The sequence below is a fragment of the Pangasianodon hypophthalmus genome, chromosome 14, assembly GCF_027358585.1.
Source record: "Pangasianodon hypophthalmus isolate fPanHyp1 chromosome 14, fPanHyp1.pri, whole genome shotgun sequence".
NCBI classification, from domain to species: Eukaryota; Metazoa; Chordata; class Actinopteri; order Siluriformes; family Pangasiidae; genus Pangasianodon; species Pangasianodon hypophthalmus.
The window spans coordinates 7,186,043-7,208,737 of NC_069723.1; the positions used below are offsets into that span (position 1 = coordinate 7,186,043).

The 22,695-nt window shown below is 40.0% G+C and overlaps 2 protein-coding genes across 10 annotated transcripts; both read right to left on the reverse strand.

Annotated features, from left to right (window-relative positions):
• Positions 1 to 8: 8 nt before the first annotated feature.
• Positions 9 to 8,902, reverse strand: zgc:112083. Of its 7 annotated transcripts, XM_034310681.2 has the most exons (11): positions 8,563 to 8,758; positions 7,948 to 8,035; positions 6,560 to 6,716; positions 5,003 to 5,229; positions 4,767 to 4,878; positions 4,523 to 4,675; positions 3,585 to 3,659; positions 2,995 to 3,115; positions 2,748 to 2,886; positions 2,526 to 2,653; positions 9 to 915 (listed from the first exon to the last, which is right to left on the reverse strand). In XM_034310681.2, the coding sequence occupies exons 3-11, from the start codon at positions 6,708 to 6,710 to the stop codon at positions 507 to 509; spliced, it is 1,515 nt and encodes a 504-aa protein (XP_034166572.1). In that variant the 5' UTR covers positions 6,711 to 6,716; positions 7,948 to 8,035; positions 8,563 to 8,758; the 3' UTR covers positions 9 to 506. The 7 variants fall into 7 exon arrangements, with proteins under 7 accessions (XP_034166572.1, XP_026780138.1, XP_026780136.1 ...); XM_026924337.3 differs by lacking the exons at positions 7,948 to 8,035; positions 8,563 to 8,758 and adding an exon at positions 8,775 to 8,902; XM_026924335.3 differs by lacking the exon at positions 7,948 to 8,035 and having other exon boundaries at positions 8,563 to 8,757.
• Positions 8,903 to 12,735: 3,833 nt separating this feature from the next.
• Positions 12,736 to 22,458, reverse strand: map6b (microtubule-associated protein 6b). Of its 3 annotated transcripts, none has more exons than XM_026923919.3 (4): positions 21,488 to 22,458; positions 20,408 to 20,627; positions 17,942 to 17,990; positions 14,094 to 14,230 (listed from the first exon to the last, which is right to left on the reverse strand). In XM_026923919.3, exons 1-3 carry the CDS (start codon positions 22,174 to 22,176, stop codon positions 17,946 to 17,948), a joined length of 954 nt encoding a protein of 317 aa, XP_026779720.3. In that variant the 5' UTR covers positions 22,177 to 22,458; the 3' UTR covers positions 14,094 to 14,230; positions 17,942 to 17,945. The 3 variants fall into 3 exon arrangements, with proteins under 3 accessions (XP_026779719.3, XP_026779720.3, XP_034166263.2); XM_034310372.2 differs by lacking the exon at positions 17,942 to 17,990 and adding an exon at positions 14,582 to 14,619 and having other exon boundaries at positions 14,098 to 14,230; XM_026923918.3 differs by lacking the exon at positions 17,942 to 17,990 and having other exon boundaries at positions 12,736 to 14,230; positions 21,488 to 22,454.
• Positions 22,459 to 22,695: the final 237 nt, after the last annotated feature.

Here is a 22,695-nt window from a genome sequence, read left to right on the forward strand (position 1 = left end):
AGGCTCATTTATTTTATTGTTCGATTAATCTTGACTAGAGTAAACAACATTAGACAGTTGTAACAGTTACAACAAAATTAAAGACAAATAAATAGTGTTGTCAGCAAATGTAAACTGACTACATATTCAATTTCTCTAAAACAGAAACATTTGTTTACAAGTATAATAAACACTATGTAAAACCTGTAAAAACAATGTATCAGCTAAAACAACTGCAAAATGACTTAAAATGCAGATTGATGTAAAGAGGAAAATTTACAATCAGTATTTAGAACCAGAGATTATTTCCAAGCTGAAACATGAATTATTATAAAATCAGATTTATCATTTCCAAGCCGAAATATCATTATAAAATCAAATTTAACAAAGAGCATTTAAAGAGGAATATTTTACCCTAAATTTGATAACCTGCTAACAAAAATCCAGATTTTTTGCTTTGCTTGTGTAAATCAGATGCAGTATAACAGTAATGGTGGTTTGCAGTGTTTTGCGTATGTAATTTCTCCTCACACTACATCCATACCCAGCCCTCGAGCTACAGCAGCCAGAGCTCTCACTGCCCCTGACTCCACCCCTGAGTCTGCTGTGTTCTCTTGATCCCCGTTCATCTCGGTCACTGTGCTCAGTATACAGTACACTGGTGCTCTGTCCTTTAATGCACCATTGTCATCATTCACAAGCACTGTCATAGAAGAGGAGGAGGAGGAGGATGAAGAGGAGGGGTAGGGAGACGGTGTGGGAACGTCATTCATACTCTCTGCTTGTAGCGCTGGTCTCTTAGTCTGAGCACTCGAGCCGGAGAGCTTGCGAGGGGTGCGTTTTTCTGCCATGTTCTTTATCAGCTCTTCTGTCACCTCAACAGTCTCAAAGCGAACCATGTTCAGGCGCAGGTAGCCGTCCTCATCTTCTTTATACCTGCTCATCAAAAAGAGATTATTAGTTAGCTAGAGAACAAAATTAGAATAAGATTTATTACTACATAAAGATTACACAATGCGAATGGGGATGTTTTATTTAATATTTTTATTATAAATTGAATATTCAGTAAACTAGGAGTCAGCAGCTGGCAGACAGTGGTGCAGATGCAGACCCAGAAAGCATTTCAGTGGAGCAAAGTAAGTAATTGGCGGGTGGGGGGGACATACTGTATCAGAGCTGACAGTCTAGTCTTGTCACACAGGGCTACACAAACACAAACAGTCCACATCTGTGCACAGGAACATCTGTACACCTGCTCATTTATGCAGTTATCTAATCAGCCAATCAGGTGGCAGTAGCACAATGTATAAAGTCATGCAGATACAGGTCAAGAGCTTCAGTTAATGTTCACATCAAACAACAGAATGGGGAAAAAATGTGATCTCTGTGACTTTAACCATGGCATGGTTGTTGGTGCCAGATGGGCTGGTTTGAGTCTTTCAGAAACTGATGATCTCCTGGGATTTTGACACACAACAGCCTCTAGAGTTTACACAGAATGGTGCGGGAAAACAACAAACTTCCTGTGTGCTTAGGGTTTGCAGCTTGTTGAGAGAGATCAGAGGAGAATGACCAGACTGGTCTGAGCTGACAGAAAGTCTATAGTAATTCAAATAAGCACTCTTTACAACTGTGTTGAGCAGAAAAGAATCTCATAACACACAACACATCCAACCTTGAGGTGGATAGGCTACAACGGCAGAAGACCACATCAGCTTCCACTCCTGTCAGCCAAGAATAAGAATCTGAGGCTATCATGGGGACAGTTGAAGACCAGGTGATTTTATTTTTCTAATCTTCAACTGTCCAGTTTGGGTGAGTCTGTGCCCATGATAGCCTCAGATTCTTGTTCTTGGCTGACAGGAGTGGAACCTGATGTGGTCTTCTGCTGTTGTAGCCCACACACTTGCATGTGTGTGCTCCCAGCATGAAGAATGACCAATACGGGTCTCTGAGAGGTGGACCTACTGTCTGATCGGCAATGTGTACTGCTTATGCTTTGGATCCAATTTTGACCTACTGTGCAAACTCAGTCAAAATGGCAGCTTTCAATACAACCAAATTTAGGCTTCAAAACCGCATAAAGGGAGTCAATGGTGCCATGTTGTCTACTCATATATACAGCCATTGGGCTAGAAATATTAAGTCAGAAAGGGGAGAGCTTTCGAGCTTTCAGACAGTATTCATAGAGTTTTCATTTTATAAACTTTGGTCTGATTAGCAAACTGATGACATGACTTCCTTAAAAAAACAGTCAACAACGAAAACAGCATATTTAAATGTGAATGGACAGAGAAGTATGCATTCATTCTCCCTGCATTACTACAAAACAAAATATATCCACTTCAAATTGCCTTATTTACAGCAATAAATGAATCATTAATGGTTCAGCATTAAAAGGTAACTGTTGTCACCATTCATTCAGGTTAGTTACTTATATGACCTTTGAAAGCAAAGAGTTTTATGTAACTGAACCTTCACAAATTTTAGTTAAATACTCCTGAAATTTACAAACAACTGAGGCATACAACGATCGTGCAGCATACCTGAAGCGGGAATGTCCTGATGGCCATTTGAGCTGATGTTTCTTTCTAAGGTGAAGGGTCAGGGTGTAACACCATGAAAAGTTCTTGTCACACAGATGACATTTATACCTGGACACCATGTTCCCCTGCTGGAACAGTAATAACAAGCCGCATAAAACTTCTGGCATGAGAAATGGCAGAAAACTTTGGCATGTGAGCATATGGTGCCCCCTGCTGGCTGACCTCATGTACTCTTTTATAGTGTTGTTTCATGGTGTGAGCCATGCGAGAAGAGTAACCGCAGCCCTCCACTGTGCAGCGGTAAGCTGCTCCTTCGTTGTGGGTCTCCATGTGCTTCCGCAGATCATGCTGATTCTTGAAGCTGAAGAGCAAAATACATTTTCACTCCAGTCCCACTCTTTTTTTTTTAAAAAAACTTTACAGAATAAGAAATGTGAGATGTGAGAATAAGATGAACAGAATTCGCTACCTGCTCTCGCAGAAGTCACAGGGGAATGGGCGCTCGTCACAGTGGCGGAATTTGATGTGGATCTTCAGGGTGGAGAGGGATGTACACGTCATGTCACAGAGTGGGCACTTTATGTGATTCACTGAAAAATTATCAAAAAGTTCATATAAGGAATGCCCATATAAATTCATTTTTAATTTCAATAAAATGGTTTAATATAGTGGTTCTCATTTCTGGTCCTGGAGTAACACTTCTCTGCACAATTTATCACTTCCACCTATTACTACCCAGACAAGCAACAGATGTAACACTTACATGTGATTACACAACACTTCTGCAATACCAAGGAGGCTATAATAACAGCAGGAGATAATTACATCTTCAGTTTTTTATATTTGAGTACTTATTAAGCATGTACTGATTTGCCATGTTCAATCACCAGGTTAATCTATGTAGTTGGAGGTGCCATTGTTTAATCTTGAGGTGCGCAATATCATATTTCTACCAAAGACATCTCCAAAACCCGTAAGCTTATATACTGTTACTTTAATCACAGAGAAAGAGTAAAAAACATGATCTGAACTGAAGGTTAACATGCCCTGGGAACACACCGTGCTGCCGAACGTGGTCTCTCAGCAGTCTCTCGTTAGCGAAGCCTTTGTCACAATGGGCACATGTAAGAGAATCTGAAACAGAAGATTATCGTGCAATCAGCACATTAATATCAAAACAATATAAAAAAATGTAAAGTAGTGGACTTCAACAATCTATCTGCATGTTTCAGATAAATAACTTCAAACTTTAATAAAACATATCTATAGCACTTAGAACCTGTCCGAGCCCACTATAACTCCATGTTACCTTGGACTATAATCATTATAGTTAGATCTAAATCTTATTATTTTTACTTTTTCAAATTTTAACATTTCATTCTTGAAACATAATTTTCCATGAAGCATCCATTATAGATGAAAGAAATTTACGTTTTAGTCCGCAACATTTTCACCCCTGTGAAATCTTTGGAATATTCCACAAGTCAAATGTTCAACAAGAGGTTTCATCGTTTCAATTTCCTGAAGATCATGGGAAGAAGAAAAGTAATCAATTTCTTTATTTTATCTGATATTGTGAAATCGACTGATGAGCTGACTTGTTACTCAGACTTGTTACTGAAATTATAGAATGAAAGTAAATTATTAATATAAAAGAATACATTTTAAGTAAATCATTACAATGTCCTTTAGCTTAGATGCTGGTTAACTACATTTTGTGTATTTGGTAATTGTATCCAGAAAAAAAAAAAACAATGCCGTTACTTTCAACCCTGTTATTTAATTAAGAGCAAAATGCAGCAACTGACAGCAAAGAAACTTGAGATAAAAATGAGATATTGTTGCCTGAGATGAGATAACACCTTAATGGATTGGGTTAAATGCATGTTTTCTTAGATTCAATGGTGAAAATGATTTTAAAATAAATTAATTTTTAAGTGTTACAAGGGCTAAATGGCACCCAATTGTGAAATCGCCCGTATACTTTAATTACTGACCCTCTGGCTCGGCCTGTCTCTGAATGTGATCAAAGAACTTAGTGTTGCTGGAGAACATGCAGCCGCAGGTAGGACAGGCCACCAGACGCTCCTGAGTGTGACTGCGCAGATGCTCACGCAGCCGATACTTGATCTTAAAGAAGGCATCACAGCCTGGAATGTACCAAACCTCAGTTAACTTATAACAAAGCAAATATAATAAAATAGTATTATCTATTTTACTTCTCAGAGATATGCACATTACCTTTCCAGCTGCAGAAGAGAGCCTGCTGTTGATCAGGGAGCGGCTGTAACTCCGTGCAGTGTGCATGCATGTCCACATGGCGGTAAAACCACTCCGGATTGTTAAAAGAACTCTGCCGAAAGAGAAAGCAACCGATTTGTTCGAGTACGTAACCAGCCATACTGTTTATCCCATTTCAGAACTCTTAATAAGAAAGATAAACAGGTGTACATGTGTTGAAGTTAACTCATACTAACATCACAGTGTTCCCACTGACACACGAATCCTTCAGAGATGTCTGTGACCAGGTTGTTGCTGTGCAGATCTTGAGTGCAGCTGGGAAGCTCAGGATGGGACTGGAGCAACTGAGTCCCGATGAACTTCAGTTTGCTGTGGAAGTTATGGAAGTGCGCATGTGCAATGAGCTCATTAGGACTTCCCATAGCCAGGAACTCGCAGCCCTGCCACAGACACTGATAATCATCTGAAAGAGACAAAACATCATGTAACACCAGCACACTTAAAGCAAAAGAAGGAAACGCGTTCTGAGATTTTTCCGGCCAAGAATTTTAACTTCTTGGCTGAAATGGATATGCAGGACACAGTGGGACAAAAACCAGAGAGTATAAAATTGCTTTGCTTTTTATTTATGATCTCAAATGAAAAACTAAATAACTATAGCAAGTAGCTTGCTAACCCAGCACTTTGGAATAGGTAGTGCTGCACTCCTATGAACACTTCATACGTGGGCAATAATGTGAATGAAACAGTTATTGCAGACGTTAAATTAAATGAAATTTTACAACAGGGCACTTCACGTGATTCTGAAATTTAAAAACTCCTGTGTGACTTCTTCCTTTTCATTCTGTTGATCAGAGAGCGACCACAGTGTACATATGCATGCATGAGACCTGTGATGAATAATAATTCTTAAAAATCTACTCCTTTATTTAAGCCAAAAAAAGAACAATGCACAAAAATGTTTTTATACATTAAGAGTGCTCTTAAAGGTGCATTAGGTAAGATAAGTCTTTTTTTCTTCAAAATTAGGTCTCTAATGGTTAGTTGGGTTTGACATTTGAATGATTCCTGCCCATGTTCACGAAACTCTGCCCCCAGAATCTACAGTGGCCTGTAGAGTGTCTATAAAATGACTAATAGAAGGCACGTCTAAACACAAACAAGCATTCCAGACCAGAAGTCCACTTTCCAAACGGGTTTTCTCAGCGACTTAATGCACATTTACTAGGACCATGACTTAATCCATTTTTTAATCATGTTCTACATATCTTCCAGATTATTTGTACAAGTAAGAAATAAAAAATAAATAAATAAATAAATAAATAAATAAACTATAGCACCTTTAAATGGGCGAGTCCTTCAGAGGTGTCTCAAGCTGTTAAGAGTGGTTAAAGGTGAGACAGAAGAGACATGCAAACAACTATTTCTGCTCCTGTAAGGATGTACTGCAGTTGGATTTGCATCCAAGTATTAAAAATAATCCCAATATGTATAATTGTTAGTTTGTGTAGTTACTTTTGAGCCTGTGAAAATGGAAGGACTCTGTAAAAATGGCTAAAAGGTTTCCTAAAGGGTTAATGCAAATTTTTTTGTTAAATCCCTTGAATTAAAGCTAAAAGTCTACACTTCAATCACATCTTGATTGTTTAATTTCAAATCCATTGTGGTGGTGTACAGAGTCAAACTTACAAAAATTGTGTCACTGTCCATATACTTATGGAGCTGACAGTAAACGGTAGGTTTATCTACCAAGAAGCACTTTCTGTGTCATTTCTTGACTTTAAAGGACTTACCAAGCTCCTCCATGGTGTCCCCGTCCCCAAGATGCTCCTTCAAATGTAAAGACATGTGATCACTCAGCTCCTCCATACTCCTTCCCTTAAAAGTACACGAGGCCCATTCGCATGTAATCACCATGTTGGAGAGATTTCTTTTTTTCGCCATGATCCCCTAAAGAGGCATGAGGTAACTTAGTAATGAGGCAACAACTCAAAGATTTTCTAGGCATGGAACATTATATATGACCAAAAGTCTGTGGACATCTGACCAGCACAACCATATGTGCTTTCTGAACATCCCATTCCAGATTTAGTTCCCCTTTGCTGTTAAAATAACCTCCATTCTTCAGGGAAGGCTTTCCATTAGATTTGGGGATTTGTACTCATTCAGCTTTAGTGAGCATTAGTGAGGTCAGACGCTGATCTCTCCTGAGGAGGTCTGGGGTGCAGTCAGCCTTCCAATTCATCCCAAAGGTGTTCAGTGGGGTTCAAGTCACGGCTCTGTGCAGGACACTCGAGTTCCTCCACTTCAGCCTTGTCAAATGATGTCTTCATGGAGTTCACTTTGTGCATGGGGCATTGTTATGCTGGAATATTTGGGCCCCTTAGTTTCAGTGAAGGGAAACTGCAATGCTCCTGCATACAAAGACATTGTACACAATTGAGTTCTTTCCTACTTTGTGGCAACAGTTTGGGCAAGGCCCACATATGGGTGTGATGGTCAGGTGTCAACTTTTGGCCATAGGTTTTGTTCATCTGCTACAAATAAGGCAAATACTAAGAAAATAAAACAGAAATGAATGGGATGCTAGGCCATTACAGGGCACCACGCACGTGCACACACACACACACACACACACACACACACACACACACACACGTCCATTTTCTGTACCGCTTATCCTACGCAGGGTCGTGGGGGAGCCTGAAGCCTATCCCAGGGAACTCGGGGCACAGGGCATGGGACACCCTAGACGGGGTGCCAATCCATCGTAGGGCACAATCACACACACAGAAATGTCAATCAGCCTACAACGCATGTCTTTGGACTGGGAAGGAAACTGGAGTACCCAGAGGAAACCCCAGAAGCACAAGCAAACTCTGCACACAAAGGGCAGGTTTCGAACCCCCATCCCCAGTGGTGTGAGGCAACAGTGCTAACCACTAAGCCACCCCCCAAAAAAACTCTACACTCCAGTGATCCTGGAGCTGTGAGGTGGCCAGGCTTAGGACTGTGCCACCCCATTCTAACTTTTAGTACAGAAATCAAATACAGTCACCCTGTGATACCGGTTCCAGATCCTGACACACTTCTAGTGCTGTGGCTCCCCTCATCCTCCAGACATCCCTGATTCATCCTGATGCTCTACTTCTGCTCGGAGCTGTCTGCATTTCTGACTCACCTTCTACTGCTGTCGATGCTCCCACATGGACACTTCCCAAAAACAGTTTATGCTCAAGACTCACTCTTGCTTCAGTGGACAATCTCACCTGGATACAGTAGACTTGTACCTAAGAACTGCTGCTGTAATTCAGAATATGCTCACACTCCACATCCTTTCAACACAGGCAGTACTGCCTCACTTTACAGTACAGCTACTGTTGTGTAAGAGTAATGATTTATAATCCCACCATCTCGTGTCAGCCAGAAGAGGATAAGTTCCCTTTTGACCTCTCAAGGTTTCTTCCTCAAGTCTCCTTGCTTAAACAGAAATCTACATCCGGATTGTCTACATCCAGAACTGAGCTAACTGAGCTAACTTAGCCTGCTAGCCAGCAGTGAGGGAGCTGGAGATTTGTTCACTGCATTATAACAGCTAATAACAAGTCAAACATTTTTATATTTCTATTCACCACACTGACATGTTACAGCTCTGGTTATAACAACATTCTCTCTGTGAGATAATTAAATACGCCAGTGTTTTTTTAAGTTCACTGACCGGAACTGTTGGTTCTTCTTAAGTTCACTGCTAAAAGTCTAACCATATATTAGCTGACTAGACAGATTAAATACTTACTGTTGCCACGCTGAGTTATAAACATTCAAAAAACAATAAGGACAAAGATTTAAAATTGTGTTCTATTGCATGAACCGAATAGGGCAACTGAAGTCTTGTGTACACATCCCTTAAAAGTGAGCTTGGGCGCGGGATAATGGCTGAATCTCAACTCCCCTTGCTTTGGATAAGTAGTGCACTATGTAGAGTGTATATATGTCATTATTCTCTACCTCATGTAGTCCACTTATATAGAGAACCTCGAGAGATATGGGAAACGGATTGGTTTTTCTGTCGCAGTTTGATTATGTCATCGGGCAAGAAAACAAAATAAGAGTCTTTCCTCCCCTGTCCGTGGTTTATACAATGTAAAGAAGGGAAAACGTCTAGAGACAATACAGTTAAAGACAGCAGGGTTTCTCCTGGCGTTTGGCTTCAGCATCGCCATCTTGTGAGGGAACGTTTGGTGTTGGCTTTCCCTTGAGTGCCTCCTTTGTAATGATAAAGAAGTTAATAGAGAAAAAGTACAGGATTTTTTAAAATCTAAATAAGTTAAAGGCAAGTTATACACACACAGAGTCCCAAATGCTACCACTGATCCTGGAGCTGATTAGTTGAATCAGGTATATGAGAGCAGGAAAAACACTATAATATGCAGGTCATGGAGTTCTCCAGGACCAGAGATGGGAATTGGTTGTGTTTTAGCACTTTCTTACCTACCTGTCTATATAAGGTATTGTAGGGTGCATTTACTTTTAGTCTAAACTTTATGCTTATGTTACTTTATTATGGGTTTCAGATTAAGATTATTGAGAAATGTACTTGGGTAATTTCATATTAGAAATGGTTCCAAGTAGAAACCTTTTTGGAGGATAACTGAGGAATAAAACACATGCTGTTATAGGAAAATGATTAACAACAGGGTGGTGTGATGCAGCCTGATGTGAAACAGTGTTACTGTTACAACCCTGAATTTTATTTTACTATTACAGCAAGTCCCTAAGTGTTATATTGCTCTTTTACTACAGCAGTTTGCCAGCAGTTTCTGTTGTCACTTATGTTATAATAAACAGTCTCTCCAACACCAGCTTCTCTTTCCTCTATCTCTTGAAGGTAATAAGACAAACACACCGGGTTTCTGAGCATCCACAAAGCCCTCCATCCTAAAGACTTGTTGGAAAACTCGTTTACTGTTTTACCTTCGAATGTTACAAGCACTGACCCTGGAGAATCCTAAAAGTAGGCCTACTTAAAAAAAAAAGTCTCATTGAAAGTATGAGACAGAATGACTCACCATATTAAAAATGACACATTTTTAATATCTGTTAATGTGGAGCATCCTCCATACGAATCCCTGTAAGTGTAGAAATGATAACATATTATAATGAATGCATTAATATAAAGTTTGCAGCCAGCACTATTGTCAGAGCTGCTGTTATAGAAAGTTAATCAACACCTTCTGGCCAATCAGAATCGAGCATTCAACAGCGCTGTAGTGTAAGAATTTGTAGAACCATTGCTTTTTTTAAAAAAAACTTTTTTATTTTTTAACCTTTTAACCAGGTGTACAAAAAACACAAAAGTGCGCAAACGTAGACTGTGCAGTACAATGCAGTAAACCCCTGGACAGGACACACAGCACACACTGACTATAAAGGACAGCAGAAGCATCATGTGGATGAAGGAGCTATGAAGTAGTACACACTCATTTTTTACATTTTTTACCTATTAAATAATTATTTTTATCAGCACAAATGCAGCACATTAGAGTCCTTTAACTGATGTGCCCTTTAGAATCACTCAGATATCTATATAATATAATATAATATAATATAATATAATATAATATAATATAATATAATATAATATAATATAATATAATATAACATATACAGAAACCTCAAAATTATGATTTTCCAAAGGTGCAGTATTTAAACTGGCCACAAGATGTCCTCGTTTTCAACAGCTTCACAATTTAACTTTTTTAATTTTTGTTAATAATTTTTGGACGTCAGAGGACAAAATAATTCAGCAGGATTTTTTTCTGGCCTGATAAGTGAAAATCAAAAACTATGTCACTAAGCCATTGCAGTGAAACTGCTTGATAGAAGTAACATGACTTAATTCATGTGACATCATATAATGTGTGCCTCTGTGTGTGTGTGTGTGTGTGTGTGTGTGTATGTGCTTCTTGTGCTTCAGGGGTTTCCTCTGTGTATTCCAGTTTCCTCCCCACTCCAAAGATTTGTGTTTTGGGCTAACTGGCATTTCCAGATTGTGCCCTGCAGTGGATTGGCACCCTGTCCAGGGTGTGCCCCACCTTGTACCCTGAGATCCCTGGGATAGGCTCCAGGCTCCCCGCAACCCTGTGTAGGATAAGCCGTACAGAATATGGATGGATGTACCACTGTAACAAAATAAGCATGAAGTTAGTTCAAATCATGTACATATAATTTAATCATTTTTAATATATATCGTAATTACCAAACATGGTTCTGGCTAACTGGGACAGTCTTAAAGAGGTTTTCCAGTGAAGTAAAACACATTAACATTAATGTAATCTGCCGTTTTATAACCCAACCCTAACCACTGTGCATTTATTGCAAATTAGAATGGCACCAAGGAGAAGAGAGAGAGAGACAGAGAGAGAGAGAGAGAGAGAGAGAGAGTGTGTGTGTGTGTACATGGGGAAAACAGTTTGCGGAGATTTTTGATTAGTGTACTGTGTTGTTTATTATTTTTTCAATCCTGTTGTACGCTGCTACTGCAAGAAAAAAATTATAAATTGTTACTTATATTTTAGTGGGGTTTTTACTGTGATATTTACTTTAATATTAATCTGTTCATATAGAATAAGTAGGAAAATATATTTAAGATTTTTGAAAACCTGTTATTGTTGTCAGAAATGAATTATAGAATGTGACTTCACCCAACATCTTAATATGTAATCAGTTTTACAGCTGTGTTCGTATAATATTAGAATATGTTGATGATGAGTTATTCATGATGTCATGAATAAGTCTGCTATATATAAATAACATTTTAAATTTGTCACTGAGTATGAAAGTAAAGACCTAACCCAACTGAATGTGTCCCAAAATATTAAACGTGTTGTCACAAATGATCAAACATGTCAATAAAAATGATTTCAGTCCGTTTTGACAAAAGGCTAAGCCATGCTACTTAAAATATGATATACATTTGTAGACAATCCATATGATATACACTGAGGATTGTAGAAATGTCTTATGCATTGGGGTGTTTTGTTGTACTAATAGCAAGAAAGCTGAATATTTAAAACCTGAACTGATAGATCACCCCAGAACTGATCGATCATTGTCCAGTTGGACGTTTGAGGAACAAGCTCAATTCCTTCATGATTCAGTTTTCATTGATCATGTGATTCCTGGTTTCTTCTTATAAATGAGCCTGTTCTTTTTTTTTAATACACTGATAGAGAAAATGAACAGGCCGAATCAGTTTAATCCACAGTAGATTGACTTTAAGTCAGACAGGGCTTTTTGACATGTTATTTGTTTCTGAAGAGATGTGGTGATTATTCCTTTCAAATCATCCTCATTTTTCATCCAAACGCTATATAAACATTGAGGCAGGCTCTTTCCTGTGGTGAGAACACACAGAACTTTGTGTAAGTGAAAGGAAAACCTGATTATTATAAAACCTTAAAAAAATGAAAGTATACTTAATTCACTTCATATCTAATACCCAGGTTAAATCTACACTAAAAGGCTGTGTTTACTCTCCTGATTATGTGTGTGCTAATATGCACAGAGTAAGAAACCTCTGACATGTTTTCATGAGGATCGTGCAATATTCCTCCCGTACAGTGAAGTATCAGTGGGATTCATTTCTCCGTACCCCTTGGTTTATTTTATTTGAGGTTGAAATGACAGTTAAGCACTCAGTAGTTTAGGCTGCTATTGTGCTACCTGTGCTACTGACTGTTGTGAATGTTGTGAATTCAAATCTCAGAACTGCTAGAAAGCCACTATTGGGTCTTAATCTTCAATGACTCAGCTATATGCTTGGACTGGATTCCACCTCAAAGATGATCGTTCATCTTAAATCACATTAATTAGCAAACGCTAAGATGGAGAGATGTAATTCTGAACTCACCAATGGGCGTTTAGCATGTAAGGGTTTAAAATCAAATAAACGAATATACGAAAGACACTGCTTTAGTGATTTTATTCAAGGCAAGCGAACACCACAAGAACATCACACATACAAATACATTGCAGTTGCAGTGATATCAGGTGGTGTGTTCAGGCACCATATTCTCAAATGGACAGCACAGCTTAAAGATAGCACCCAGTGAAGTATACACAGCATGTTTGGAGGACAGTCCAGCAAGAGTGATGCGCCAAGAAGTCTGCATGTTCTCCCAACTTGTGACTTACATGGCTGGGCTGATAATGACAGAACAATGGATATCAAAAATGAAGACTCGTACTAAAGCCATGCGTCCACCTGTAAGAGTCTTTCAGACATTTTTATGACAATCTCAACAGAAATGGCTTCGTATATCATATTCCTTAAGAGACCAAACAGTGGTGCGGTTAGCAGCATTCTCCCATACAGCTTAACTAACTATAGCAGGCAGCTTCAAGCCTAAAAGAGTTGTTTTCTTCTCATTACATAGCATAACACACAGCAGATCACACTGGCATGTTGACTCTTTTGAGAATTCAGTTTTATGGGATTAATGTTCAACACTACAAGGACACAAACGCACAGCGAGGCTGTTTGAGACTCACAAAGTTATGATGGAAAGGTCTGAAAACAGTGGTGTATGTATTTTATAACACTCATTTATTTTGTTTTCGTGTGTATCCTGAAAGACTATGGGCCTGATTTGTTAATGTTTCAGCAGCACTTTAGATGACATGATGAAAAAGCAGTGCACTGGGCAATGAATTATGATCGTGGAAGTGCATGCACTAATCATTTTATCATGTGCTAAAAGCTATAATTAATCTGGCTCATTGTTAGTGTTTGTTGATGTACTTGCTATATGAAATACCGTTTCAATAATTAGTTAGTGGGATGCTGGGAAGGAAACTACTAGGAGCCAGATACATGTGCAATTCAATTAATACCTCTAATCAGTGCATATTATATGTGATTTAAATCCAGTTGGGGTGTGTAATAATTGTTTGTAAAAATGTCATGTGATCAAAGCCCAATGATAATAACTACAAATTTCTAATAGTACATTTCTAATCACATATTTATGGTAAGGGCAAATTTCATGCAATAAAGCTTAAGGTTTGTGTAAAAAGATTAGAGATCATTATGGATTATGCAATGATGGCACATTCAAGGCAAAGCAAGCTGTCAAATCCCAATCCACAATCCATACTTGAAAGCCTAAAAGACTGAAATTGGGCTTAAATAAAAGTGAGTCTTCTAGCAGCAGAGCACAGACTCCTTTCACCCAAATTCACACACAGAATTGCATCTATTCTTTTCCCTCAGCCAGTCTGTTAATCATTTCTTTACTTTTCTTGGTGACTCCTCCGTCTGGCTTTAACTCCAGCTTGCTCACAGAGCTTTTCTTCTTGGCAGGTTGGGTTCCAGTGTTCGGCCTTGCTTTAGCTTTACTTGCTGTTTTACTATGGCTTGTCGTCTTTTTGGGTTTGGAATGGGACACACTGGGCTTCTCTGGCTACAGGCACAAAAATCAGAAAGTGATTTTGCACATCAGCTCTAAATACAAAGACATCTGGAAGTAATAGCTTAATTAATAACCACATATTGCATGTGTAATATAAATATATTACATGCATTATGCCTTCCAAAATAAATACAAGCAAGTTGTTTTTTTCTTCTATAAACATCTTTGTAATGTGATCATGATTGCACCACAAAAAAAAAACAAAAAAAACAAAAAAAAACAACAACTAAAAATCCATTGTTAAAGATAAAAAGGGTTATAAAAGTATCTTTATGTTAGAGGTGTGCACTGGGACTGGGATTCTATGGGACCAAAAACATCACAAGAGCAGGCAAATTTTACCGTCATGTGCAGGCGGGTGCAGGCGGTCAGATATAAACCTTGCGGGACCAAGAAAAGTCACGTTCATTAACATGAATGCAAATTGGACATGATGGTATTCATTCATTCAGTAACTTATTTATTCTGGTCAGGCTAAGTTTTGTTGTAGTTGAAATGACAAAGTTGCTTATATTTTGGGAAATAGAACCAACTAAATTCATTAGAAAATATCACAGTCGGGTACAAACAAAAATTGTGGGAACAGGCGGGATTGGGATTTAAAAACAGCCCAGCACACACTTCTACCTTGTGTTTAATTAGCTGAATCTCATCCTAAATATATATATATATTTACCAAAACTACATGTGCCACAATTATTGTCACCCCTGCACCCCTACGTCTTCTTATTTTTAATAGTATGTGCAACCTTCCTTTGCCACTAAGTCTTCTCCTATAATGCTTGATGAGACTGGAGAATACAGAGCAAGGAATCTGAGACGATTCCTCAGTACAGAATCTCTCCAGATCCTCCAAGGGTCCTACATCCTGTCTTGTGGACTCTCCTCTTCATCTCACCAGGTTTTAATTAGGGATATAGGTCATGGGACTGGGATGGTCATGTCAAAAGCTTGATTCTGTGGTCATCAAAGCATTTTTGTATGGATTTGGATATTATTTTGGAGGCAGCCATTTTCATTTAAAATCTCTTGGAACATCATGGAGTCCATGATGCCATGTATCCTAACAAGGGTCTTAGAGCCTCTGGAGCAAAATCAGCCCCATATCACAGATCGTCCACCATACTTAATCATGGGGATTAGGTTCTTATCTGTATAACCATCCTTCTTTTTACACTAAATCCACCCTGAGTGTTTGTTGCCAATAAACTATTTTTGTCTCAGCTGAACATAGAGAGTTGCAGGTCAGCTGCACGTTCACAGAACATAGACTACTGGGATTTAACTGAATACATTATCTGATGGTGCTTTAATGGCAGCTAGAGTACAATGAAGTTACTGATCTCAGGAAAGTCAGCAATTATGTGGGAGTCCTTAGGACACACTGATGGACACCAGTTCTGAGAGAAGCCATCAAGTTGAAGAAGGCCTTCTGACTAGTGCGCATGAAGGACTACAGCAAAAACAGTTGCAGAAGTAACAAACTTGAGCATGAGAGGAGTTTGGAGAGGCCATGGAAAAAATCCTTTAGTGGCTAAGGAGAAGGAGTTGAGACCATTCAGAAGCTTTACTAGCACAGCTGGGGAAGTATTGACCTCTACTGAGCATACTGTTGAAAATAACATGAGCACTTTGAGGAATTCCAGTGGACATGCTTTCCCTTCAGGAGGCAGTGTCAGAAATCTCAGGTGTTTTTTTAAATCTATCTAGACTTTAATGTTGCATGAAGATCTTATTACAGGGACCAGATGGTGTGTTCCAAGTATAGGGGAATCACACCCTTAAGCCTGCCTGGACAGGTCTATACCAGGATTCTAAAGGAGACTAGGATTTCAGAGGAACATTGCGGGTCCTACTAAAAATGGACCAGTTCTTAGGACAACTACCAACCAGGGAGGGCAAAGGCTAACACATGCTTCCTCCAAGATGTGAAACCAGCCGACTGCATCTTTTCCACCTGCTGCTCATCACAGGGCAATGTAACACACTCGGAGGAAAGCACTATCTGCCCTCTTCCAGACACCTGAGCTCACAGATGCCCATGAGTCACTGTGCTTGACAAGTGAGAGAGAGTATATCTTCCAGAGTATATCCAGGGAGCCTTGGCTGTGGCCACAGAAGGCTGTGGCATAGTCAGGACTTCCATCTTGGATCCCAGAAGATTCAAGATATTCCCCCAGAGTATCGCCCAGAAGGGCAAACACTTTTCAGTTATGCCACTTTGGAGCCCCATAACAAAACTGTTTAACTGACTTTGTCAAGGGTATGTCTTAATCTATAACCCTATCCTCACCTATGGTCATGAGCTGCGAGTAGTGACTGAAAGACGTAACTACAGGTGGTTGCTGGGTTGCTAGGTTTACTCTCTGTGATAGGATGAGGAGCCCAGTAATTCGGAAGAGCCTAAGAATATAACTGCACTTCCTCCAAATCAAGAGTAGACAGTTGAGTTGGTTCAGGCACCTTGCAAGGATCAGACATGTCCCACTGTATGGAGACCCTGGGGCAGACCCAGAACCTACTGGAGATATTATATCTCACAAATGGTTTAGGAATGTCTGGGGATCCCCAGGAGGAGCTGGAATCTGTGGCTAGGGGTAGAGAAGTCTGGGCTGACCATTACAGCTTGCTGGCACAATGATCCCAACCAGGAAAAGCAAAAGGAAATGAATAAATGAATGAATCAAGGGTTTAACTAATTACCCACAAAAACAATTTTCTTAACCCTTTTTTACCCATCTTTACCAAGGGTGCCAATAATTCTGGAGCTGACTGTAAATGTGGAATAAACACAAAAATCCACACAAAACAGTTCTTTTTAAATCATTATTCTCTTGTTAGTGTAGATATGGCAGTTATTTTAGTTCGGGTACAGGGCCCTATTTCAACATGCATTTGCAGATGACATTTTCATCGCAAGAGAGACTGGCTGTGCTGCATGTGCCGTGTACATACTAATATGAAAAATATCTGAAAAAAAAATTGCAGGATAACATCTGTAAGAATGAATTAACTACTACAGAAAAGCAGTACTGATAAATACTAGTAAATCCATAAATAACATCTCTTTTTAGATGTGCATTATTAAAGTTGTGTGAATGTGCTTAATTAATTCTTGCGCTAGTCATTTGCATGAAAAGTAGGAAAATAGGGCCCATTCGTAGTGAATGTTGCTTTTGTGACGTGCAAATAAAAGAGTGGTCTTTTAACTGTAAAGCTGAGCATTCATAAAGTGTGCATTCAATCCTCCCGCATGAGTGCTGATATTAATTTGGATCAAATTTGACAGCACACATTACTACTTGCACATTCATATCAGTGAGCCAACCATTACATCTAAGTTGACTACTGCTAAAACCATCCATCTGCATACTTTACCATTCATCCATACATCCATCCAACCACCTACTATTAAAAGAATCAATCTATCTATCCATCCACCAAGGAAGGAATAAACTGACTCATTTCTTCATCAATCACTTCTTTTAGTTTTGCGTATAAAACTGTGAGATTGTGCGTTTAAAGCATAAGCAGCATATTTAGCCACTGTAACCAGTTTTGGGTTGTCATATTTGCGGAGGGATTGAATTTGACCCACAGTGAAAGGTCTAATCATCTCAGCCATGGTGTTGGTGTGCTGTGCTGAGATGCCTCATATCCTCCATGCTTTGTGTATGAAACATTTAAAAAAAAAACCCACACCTGACTAGAACAGACTTACAACAGAACGTCTGTCACTGTCTGAACAGCCCTATGAGGATGAAAAGATGGGCTGCATAAACACATCTACACACATATATCAGACCTACGTACTGTAGTCCACGCCTAGTTAGTAGTAATTAAATACAGTGGATATAAAAAGTCTGTACACCCCTGTTAAAATTGCAGGTTTTAGATAGATAGATAGATAGATAGATAGATAGATAGATAGATCATGTCAGATCTTTTTTCCACCTTTAACGTAATGTTGCAACCAGCAAAATTCAAGTCAACCACAAACATTTGAGGAAAAAAAAAAGAAAAAGACAAAAAAATACAATGACCTGGTTGCATAAGTGTGCACGTCCCTTAACTAATACTTTTTTTTTAAAGCACCTTTTGCTTGTAATAAAGCACTCAGTCTTTTTGGGTAACAGTGTATCATCTTAGCTCAAAATTTTCTTCATCTCCAGTTGTCTAACAGTTGTCTAACAAGCCTGTAGGTTTTGTGCCTAGTTGAAGAGAAGCAGCCCCATAGCACGATGCTGCCACCACCATGCTTCACCTTGGATATGGTGTACTTTGGGTGATAAGCTGTCCTTTGCTCCAAACATATCTTTTGGAAAAAAAAATGCCCAAAAAAATTCTACCTTAGTCTCATCAGACACTTTTTGCCATGGTTTCGGCAAAATTTAGGTAGGCTTTGATATATATATATTTTTTTTGTGAGAAAGGGCTTCCACTCTACCCTATAATCCAGAAATGTGAAGCATACTAGAGATTATAGGGAGTGACCAGTACTTGGCAGTATTTGCCAGATATTCCTGCAGCTCCTTTAATGTTGCCGTAGGTCTCTTGGCAGCCTCCCTGATAAGTTTTGTCTTGTCCTTTTGTCAATTATAGAGGGACGTCCTGTTCGTGGTAATGTCACTGTGGTGCTCCATTTCCTCCACTTGTTGATGATGACCTTCACGTTGTTCCATGGTACATCTAATGTTTTGGAAATTCTGTTGTACCTCTCGCCTGATTGATAAATTTTAACACTGAGGTCGTAAATGCTTTGTAAGCCTGTATGGGCCATGTCATCAGCAGTTGGATGAAACCCAGAAGATGTCAAGAAAATCCTACAGAAACAGCTGAACTTATGTATGTATTACTCTCCATATTTGGGATTAATCAGAATCACATCATTGTTGACAGGTGTATGACAATTACTTTTAAACCTGAGTTTGCATCTGATTGGTTAATTCTGAGCACAGTCACATGCGCCATTATAAAAGGGTTGTTGGTTGCTATATCACAGTAGAGGTGGAAAAAGATCTGACATGATTTATTTTGGTTTCATTTTTTACATCACCAAACCCTGCAATTTTAATAGGGGTGTGTAGCCTATTTATATCCACTATATTTGCTAAATCTTAATTATTGGATATGGTGAGCTTTTCACAACAGCAATAATAGAAACTTTGTAACTTCATCATAAAGAATCTGACAGAGATACAAATCTACAACTTTAAAGCAGGTTTTTGGCACAGAGCCTGTAGCATCCCTTCACTCAGAGAATCGCCTTAACTAACTTTAATCATTTAACATCTAACATTTAACCATTAATCATACAGTAATAAAAATAGTCACAGTGCAGTACACATATAATTTGTCATATAATATTTATACCAGGGCTGGCTGGTATAAATACGCTAGCAGGACTAAGACCTCTATCTCGTTCAAGGAAAAAATACACTGTATGGCCACTATAATTTTGTGGACAATCACACCCACATGTGGGTTTTCCCCAATCTGTTGCTGCAAAGTTGGAAGCATGCAATTGTATAGGATGTGTTTGTACCTAAGAGGCCTATCACAAAAATGTTCCAGCATGACAATGCCCCTGTGCACAAAGCAAGGTCCATGAAGACATGGTGTGCCAAGGTTGGAGCGGAAGAACGCCAGTGGCCTGCATAGAGCCCTGACCTCAACGCCACTGAAGACCCCTGGGAGGAACTGGAAATCCCCACGCTCCAAAATCTAGTGGAAAGCCTTCCCAGAAGAGTGGTGGTTATTATAACTGCAAAAAGGGACTAAACCTTGAATGTGATGTTCAAAAAGCACACATGGGTGCGATGGTCAGGTGTCCACAAACTTTCGGCCATACAGTGTGCATAAATATAAGCCTTAATTCTTGGCTTCCACATTCCTTTGTGTCTTATTTCTTGTTAACAAAAAGGCTTAAAGTGGATTAGTTTGTACCTTTGTGGAACCAAGCATCACCCATGTTAGTAAGCAAAAACACTCAGTATGGTGTGAAGAAGTGAGGCTGGGGCTGATTTCTTTCTAGCCCAGTCTGTAGATTTACACAGCCTATCATTGACTGTCATGATAAGTGATTACACAGAGTGAAACACCCCCCTAGATATTGCAGTGGCTATTAAAGGTGTCCTGACTGTTGGACTGACTGTACTACTTGCATACCTTGCTGGGTTCTTTAAGGCTGGGCTCATTGTACAGGCTGCGTATCCTGCGGCGCTCCAGCAGTTTGTTATCCGTGGCCTCTGGTTTTGCCTGCTCTCCTTTATAAGTGGCACTGTAGCTCGTCTCCAAACTAGCCTTCTCCTCCAACGCCAGTTTGTACTGTGACTTGGCTTTGATGGGTTTCACCGGCTTTACATCAGCGTACGCCTTGAACTCCGTCCTGCAAAAGAGCATCGTAATCAGTGTACGTTTTCTGACTTTGACCTTTCCAGAGTAAGAAACACGGCAGTAAGACCGAGAGCAACTGTTGCAGACTGTACTTTGTCAAAATGTGCGCGGTACATGGGAGAGTTTGACACAAAAATAACATGTAACCTTATTATGGTATCATGTATTACTCCCGCATGTACCTCGTATATCTGACAGCTTCCCTTTTTTTCTATTAGGACGTCATTTTTCATCACACAACAAGAGCTTCCTGAAATACAGGAGTGACAGATCAGTTACGACAAGTGAGTACACTGGTTTCTGTTCACTGGAACAGGCCTACGTACTGCGCACGCTAAGAATTTTACAAGAGTACAAGGACAAGTGTATGCGAAGAGGGGTGGTCAAAACTGTTTTAGCTCTAATGTCATAATATATTTAGTTATTATGGCACTGTGATCATAGCTAAGCTGGAGTTAAGCGAACCACGATGGATAATAAAATTACAAAATAATTATTCAGCTGTGATATTCAGATATTCTGTGCTGAATATTACACCCAACAGACCATTAATGGCATTTAAACCACTGATCGTAGGGAACAAAACAAATGATTTGAATCTCAGGTTTTCGGGTTTTACTGACTAGCAAAATGCATGTCAGAGTATATGAGCGTGCTGAAATATTACACATCTTTTATACACCAGTGCTAGGTTCTCACTCTGCAACTTGAGTAGAGAGCCTCACAGGCTTGTGTACAGTGCTATATACTGGCATTAACTCTATTATTTTTGAATCATATGGATGACAACAATGCAGCAGTGATGCAGTGTAAAGCTGCTCAGGAAGACTTTGCAGTCAGGTCAGTGTTTACCTGTAGGAGCTTCCAGAGGTTCCCTCCTGCTTGATCTGCCTGTTCAGAGCATCTGCTACTGATCTTCCTCTGGACCCAGCTTTCTGCACTTTCTTCTTCTCTCCAGTCTCAGCATCCTCCTCTTTCTTCCCAGGTGTCTTCTTCTTCTCCTCCTTTGCATCTTCTTTTTCTTTGACTCTCTCCTCGATCTCGCACTTCTCCACGCCCGTGTCCGGTTCTGAGGTCACGTGCTCCTGCTTCTGGCTCTTGCTCTCGACTTTGGGGATCCACGGGTGATCTCCTCGCTTCTGAACAGGCCACGGTTTATAATCTTTCCGGTACTGCGTCTCGTTATCGAACGGTGTCTGGCACGGGCGGTACTCGTTTTTGGGTTTGCAGCTCGGTTCGGGTTTGACCCTCCAGGCTTTGAAGTCCTGGCGCGTGACGGACGCTCCGCGCGCGGCTGAAGATGCTGCTGCAGCTGCAGCCGACTCCTGAGGCGCGGTGTGGGCGGGCTCTGTTTCTATGGCGACCGCGCTGGGATGATGGGATTGCGCTAACGGGCCCGGTTGGGGTTGCGGATGGAGGTGCCGCACCTCAGCCACTTCCGAGTACTTGGTAAAGACGAGCGGCACGGCGATGTCCGCTTTATCCAGCTCGCTCCAGAAGCGGTTGATGCAGCAGGCGCGGGTGATGCAGGGCCACGCCATGCTGAAGACCTGCAGCAGCGACTCCTAATCAGGACAAATCAGGCATCGGGGTTTTCCCACTCTTCTTCTTTAAACGACTTTTCCTGTTGTGATGGATTTCCCTCAGTGAAATCTTGCAGTAATGTTCCAGTACATAAGGATTTTTTTTTTTTTTGGTCTAATTACCCACAGCCTGTTCCATCAGAAATAACCCCATGTAGTTGTTGTAAGGCCTGATGAGTGCGCGCGCAGCCCCGCCTGGCTGTGGACGATTGCTGCGTAAAATCGCCCGTCACCTGCAGCCGGCTGCGGCTGGACAGCAGCACCCTCAGACCACGCCCCCAATTTAACCACTTCCTGTCCGAGACTGTCTAACACTGTTCAGTCTCATGGAAAATCACGTTTATTGTCTCTTCATTCTGATCTGCACTTTAGTGCATAGTCACATCTCTTAATTATAGTGATTGGATTGCATTGGGCTGTTTTGTTTTTATGTTAATATAATGCTGGCTGTATATAGTAATCTTTATATATACATAA